We start from the raw sequence: 5,664 nt of genomic DNA, 5'->3' as shown, positions 1-5,664 counted from the left end.
TCCTCTGGCTCCTAATGTGTGCAGTAATGTTGGCATGGGGCGGGGGTGGGGGAGAGGGGTGTGCTTGGAAGCGGGGAGAGTTGTGGGGGGCAGATCCGATGGGTGGCCAGTGGCATAAAGAGTGACGGGGAGATGCCCTGAGTTTGCATGGGGCTCGCTTGATGAGGGTTAAGGGAAGGTGGGGACTCTGGGCTATTATAGTGGAGATCGCGCGTTGGCCGGGATGGGACAGACATGGCTCGGAGCTGTGTTTAGGGACTTTGGAGGCCCTGATGGGGCGTGGATTGGGGGTAGGGCCTTGAGGATGTGTTGGGGGAGCTCAGGGTCACAATGAGAGAATTGTTGCTGGGGTCAGTCCAGGCGGTGGCAGGACCAAAAGCGCCCCTGGCGGCTCTGGGTCGGCCAGCCGCTCTGCTCCAGACGGGAGCCCGGGCCCTCGGGCTGCGGCCGTGGCTTTCTGCGCATGCTCCGGCAGCTCTAACACCGCGTCTGGCGTGTCTGCGCCTCTGCCTGGCAAGTCCCAGAACTGCACACCCCGAAGGTTCATGCGGCGCCTCTGTCACCCCCGCGCGGTCACAGGGGCGCTGCAGCCCCGACCGGACACATGCCCTGCGCATGTCCGCAACATGGCTTTATTCCCCCGAGGGCTCAGCGCTGCGGACCCACCTGGGCCCGGCCCGGGATGGTCTGACTCAGCCGCTGGGGCTGTTGGCGCGCCTAGAGGTGGCTGAGGCTACTGTGCCTGGAGCTGCGCAGCGAGCTGGCCTCCCAGGCGCTCTTGGTTAGGCCCAGCCTCGCAGGGCTGCCCTTGGCGCCGGCCCTCGGGGGCAGGAGGCGAAGCAGTTGGCGCAGCACGGCCTGGCGCAGCAGGATGTACACCCAGGGGTCCAGGATCTGGTTCCACGAAGCGAGGCGCACAGCCAAAAACAGCGGCCGCTGCAGGGAGCCGGAGCCCCAGCCCCCGACAGCCAGCACCACTAACACCTGCGGGAGAAGCCGGTGTGAGCAGTGGGGTAGGTGTGAGAGAAGGGGGCTGGCCAAGGGTGGGGCTGGGATGGATGAAGCGTGGCTGGAAAGTAAGGGGGCTGTGAAGAGGAGCAGAGGCTCACCGGGAGGGTAAATGGGAGTCCTGGTGGGAAGGAGCTCCGGAAGGAGGGAGAAGGTGTGGCAGAAGCAAAGGCCTTCAGCGAGTGGCGGCTCGAGCAAAAAAAGGAGAGAAGTCCCAGGTATCCCGAAAGACAGGGGACCGAAGGGGGAGAGACACGGGGCGGCGTGGTGACGGAAGGGGGCTGGGGAGGAGGCTCGAGTGGGTAGGGTGAACTGCAAAGACCCCAGGCAGGAGAAAGACCAGGGGACTGGGTGGAGGGGTGGGAGATGAGAGGGAGGGACCGGAGGGCGGGCTGCGTGACACGTGGAGCCTCGAGGGGGTGGGACCGCGGTTGGAGGACGCAGAGAGAACCCAGGGATCCTAGGATGGAAAAGGGTGGGAGGCATGGGGGGGGGGGGCAGGAAGGAGCCCGGCCGGAGGGGCGTGTGCGCCCCTCACCAGCAGCGGGCTCCAGCAGATGCACGACACCGCCATGATGCCCACGAGCTGGCCCACCATCTCCACATCGTGAGCGCGGGCTCTGCGCGCTGAGCCGCGGCCCGGGGAGCCGCCGGCGGCCGAAGCTACGGACGAGGCGGACGAGGCGGAGGCCGAGCGGGGCGCGCGCGCCCCCCAGCGACGGCGGCTGTCGGGGCCACTCGCCGGAGGACGCCGTCGAGAGCGGCGGCGCCAGCGGGCGCGCAGCAAGGCCAGGCCGCTGAGCGTGTTGCACACGAGCGCCGCGAGCAGAGCGGCCAGACCGAGGCCGGCGAAGAGGCCGGGGAGCAGCGCCTGGCGCCAGCCGCCCGCCGGGCCCAGGCCGATGAAGCACCACGTGCCCGGGTACTGCAGCTCGTAGCGGCCCACTCGCGCCAGCGGCAGCAGCGCCACCGCCAAAGCCACGGCGGCCAGCGCGGCCAGCGCCAGGCGCGCGCGGGCCGCCGAGACGCGCGCCGCGTGCAGTAGCGGCCGCGTGACGCCCACGCAGCGCTCCACGGCCATGCCGCAGCCCAGCAGCAGCGGGCACAGGCCGAAGAACACCATGCAGCCGCCCAGGAAGTGGCAGGCGCCGCCGGCCGGCGAGCGGCCCGCCGCGTACAGGCGCAGCACCAGGGCTCCGGGGATGACGTGGCCCGCCAGGTCGGTGGCCAGAAGGCTGGCGACGAACAGCAGGAAGGTGGCAGCCGAGCGGCGGCGCCGCAGGCGGCCCGCGGCCTGCGCCAGCAGCGCCAGCGCCAGCACGTTGGACACGGCGCCCAGCGTCATGGAGAAGATGGGCAGCGCCGGCGAGGCGCCCGCCCGCCCGGCCGGCGGCCCGGCCGACGCGTTGGGGGCCCCGGGCTCCGCACACATGGTCGCCTCGCCTGCCAGGCTCAGGTTGAGGGGCCCGCAGAGACTCATGTCAGGTGCCGGGGGTGGGGCTGGGGAGAGGAGAGGAGGGCACGGTGAGGCCGGCCAGGAGCGCGCAACGGCCATCGTCAAGCTGAGCCTAGCGGGTGGCTCCACCTCAGATCGTCGGGACCCATTTGAGGCCACTGGCATTTTCCCGTCCACCCGCTGCCCGTGGCAACTCCAGGTGACCACGACTGCCCCATTCCCGACCCTTTCTCCTCCTCTGCCCCATCAGCCCGTCTCTTGCTCCCCGCCTGCTCTGTCCACCCCGGTTCCTCCGGCTCCAGCCTTCCTCCGGGTCCGAGTCCCCACCTCCGGGCCTCACAGATCCACCGCTGGCACCCACCTCCCGTTTTTACACCACAGCCAATTCCCGGCCTCTGGCTCGGTCCGATGCCCACTGACCCATTTCTGACCCCAGGGCCCACCTGCCCTCACTGCCCTTTCCTGACGATCACCAGGTCACCTTTGGTCCAGTCCCACGTTTGATGCTCACAGCCCCACCTCTGCCGCCAGGTGCACATCTCTCCCCACCGCGTTGTCCTTTTCCCCAAGGCCACATCTCTGTCCCTACAGTCCCTGTCCCCCACACTGCAACCTCAGAGACCTGTTACTGGGTCACCCTGGCCCTACCCCTGACCACAGCCACCCAGATGCCCCACGGTGCCATTCCTGCCAGCTCCACGTCCCTGCCCCAAAGGCCTCAAGGCGGACCCAGCACCAGCCATCTCTGGATGCCCTGGTGGTGAGGGCTGAGAGGGCAGAACTGCCTGCTGGCCAGGTGGGAAGGGTGGATGGACAGATGGTAAGACGGACAGGGACAGACCGACGGGGCTGAGAGTCAAGAACATGGGACAGAGAGACTGAGGTAGCCACGGCCCCATCCTTCCAAGCCCCCCTCCCCCACCAGGGACACTCTTGCCCCCCTTTTCTTACCCACTCAGCTTGGGGCTCCAGGCCCCCATAGCCTGCTGCCGGCCGCACGCGCCGCCCCAGAGGTCTGCGCACCAGAGCTCTCCAGCAAGCAGGCAGGAAGGCAGGCCGCTCCCTCTCCCTCCCTCCTAGGGCGGCTCCTCAGCTCCTGGCCTCCTCCCGCTGCCCTCTCCGGCCTCCAGGGGCCTCTCCGACCACCCCATCTCCCCAGCTCAGCCGTTCCATCTCGTGCCCGCAGGGAGCCTGGGGTGACAGTGACCTCTCTCTCTGCTCCTGGCAACGGGCAGCGGCCACTCAGAACCCCAGCTGCCCCACCAGGAAGGGGGCTCCCGGGGAGCTGGCCTGGTCCCCCATGACTCCCTCCCCCTGGCAGGGCGGGAATAGCCCTCTCCACCCTCCCCCACCCCCCGCCCCCAGGCGCGGGCCTTTTGCCTGCCTCATTAATAAAGTGGATAAAATCTAAACACTGGAAAATGTGAGCATCGCCCAGGGCGGGCTGGGGCGGCTGCAGGGGGTGCCACTGCCTCCGTGGAGACGGCCAGGTTGTGGGGGCTAGCACTGTTGGGAGGCAGCAACACCCTCCTGTCCTGCCAAAGCCTTCATGGATGCTGGGGCGGTGGGGGTGGGGGTGGGGGTGGGGGTGGGGGTGGCGGGCAATGCCTCGGGCAGACCAGCTTGGATCAGGCCCAGCCTGGCCTGGAGACCCGCCCACTATTTACACAGGGGCTTAAAGCCCAAGCCAGGGCCAGCGGGCGAGTCATGGGAGGGGGAGTGGGGGAGGCTGAAGGCGGGCTGGGGAACCAAGACGCCTGGTGACCAGGGGACCATCTCCTGGGACTCACAAGTCCCAAGCCACCTGTGGACACATGACGGCGACCTCCCCTCCTGCCCTGAGAAGCAGGGGACACACACACACACACACACACACACACACACACAGTCTCCCATCCTAAAACAACACAATCATACCCCTTAACACCCTGAGATCAGATACTGTCAACTCTGTCCCCAGCACAGCAGCAGCCACGTTCCTCAAAGCCTTGGGGTCACCTGTCGTCCTACCCGTGAACTCACTGAGACAGTGTCACCCCCAGAGATGCCCCGACAGTCACTGGCTCAGACTTCTCCCAACGCGCTGAAACGCAGGCCCCTTAGCGCTGCGGGACCCAGTCTCAGCACTGAGACAGCCACAGTCTGTATCACCCGGAGACACCCCCTCACAGTCTGAGACGGGCCCACAGGTACACTGCACGCACCCAAGACACAATGGGTTGCACCTCCTGGACATCCTGGGATCTAGCTGGTCAACACCTACCCCGCAAACAGAAAAGCGCAGGGACACCCTCGCTCGCGGCCTCGGCCACGTCGAGACGCGCCTCCTCGGCCGCCCTCCACACAGAGGTGCCGCCAGTTACACCCACAGACACCCGGGAACACGGAGACAGTCACGTTCTTCCCTCAGCAGAGTCACAGACGGCCAACTCCCCGAGAAACACAGTCGTACTCTCGAAACACGGAGGCGCGACCCGAGCTGTTTACCAGCACGGACACAGGGGGCACCCGTGGGTGTTGGGACCCCAACATCAGCCGTCTCCGTCCTACCCCAAGAACACAACTGCGGGCCGCGTGCACACCCCAGGCCCCTCACCCTCTTGTTGGAAATAGGGATGGAAGAGGGGAGCGGGCTGAGCTCACACATTCCTGTCGGGACCTCTGGCCTGGCCCCCCTTGCTTCAATTCCTGCCCTTCCCTCCAGGTCTGGCCAGGGTCCCACCCCCCTTCCTTGATCCCCACTCAAATCCTTGAGGATGAAGTGGGTTGTCAAAACAAGCACGCGGGGTTTATGTCCAGTGCAAAACATGGTGCACCGTGGATGCCAGCGGACCCCACACGTCCAGAGCGGGCAGGAGTGGGGGCTCCGTCATGACTGCTCCCCTCGGTCTTGGGGGGCAGGGCTCCTGCCCACAGCATTTGCCCTGGCAGGCCTCCATCTTGGGCCCGCCATCTTTCTTTTCCCAAGCCAGGCTTCCACACCCCTCTGGGCCCTGGTGCTCCCCACGGCCCCGGGCTGGGACGGGCTGTAGCCCACAGTCTTGCGCCCACGGCTCGCCTCAGGCTTGAGGTGGCGGGAGCTTCGTTCAAGAGGGAGCAAGACTTGAACCCCAGTAGGCCGAGAAGCTCCGGCCTTTGACAGGAAGCCTGGTGGCCCACGGCCAGAAACCTCGTCAGGCAGAACGGGTGTGGGGGGCGGG

General features: G+C 67.1%; 1 protein-coding gene across 3 annotated transcripts; it reads right to left on the bottom strand.

Moving 5' to 3' along the window:
* Positions 1–616: 616 nt before the first annotated feature.
* Positions 617–5,038, bottom strand: PTGER1 (prostaglandin E receptor 1). 3 transcript variants are annotated; one of them, XM_027050380.2, is made up of 3 exons: positions 3,416–5,038; positions 1,547–2,508; positions 617–984 (listed from the first exon to the last, which is right to left on the bottom strand). In XM_027050380.2, exons 2-3 carry the CDS (start codon positions 2,486–2,488, stop codon positions 718–720), a joined length of 1,209 nt encoding a protein of 402 aa, XP_026906181.2. In that variant the 5' UTR covers positions 2,489–2,508; positions 3,416–5,038; the 3' UTR covers positions 617–717. The 3 variants fall into 3 exon arrangements, with proteins under 3 accessions (XP_026906181.2, XP_053075726.1, XP_026906180.2); XM_053219751.1 differs by having other exon boundaries at positions 3,672–3,805; XM_027050379.2 differs by lacking the exon at positions 3,416–5,038 and having other exon boundaries at positions 1,547–3,328.
* Positions 5,039–5,664: the final 626 nt, after the last annotated feature.

The sequence above is a fragment of the Acinonyx jubatus genome, chromosome A2 (genome assembly GCF_027475565.1).
Source record: "Acinonyx jubatus isolate Ajub_Pintada_27869175 chromosome A2, VMU_Ajub_asm_v1.0, whole genome shotgun sequence".
Lineage (NCBI taxonomy): Eukaryota > Metazoa > Chordata > Mammalia > Carnivora > Felidae > Acinonyx > Acinonyx jubatus.
The sequence above is the reverse complement of the archived record's forward strand: the minus strand, read 5'-3'. Positions and strand labels throughout refer to the sequence as shown.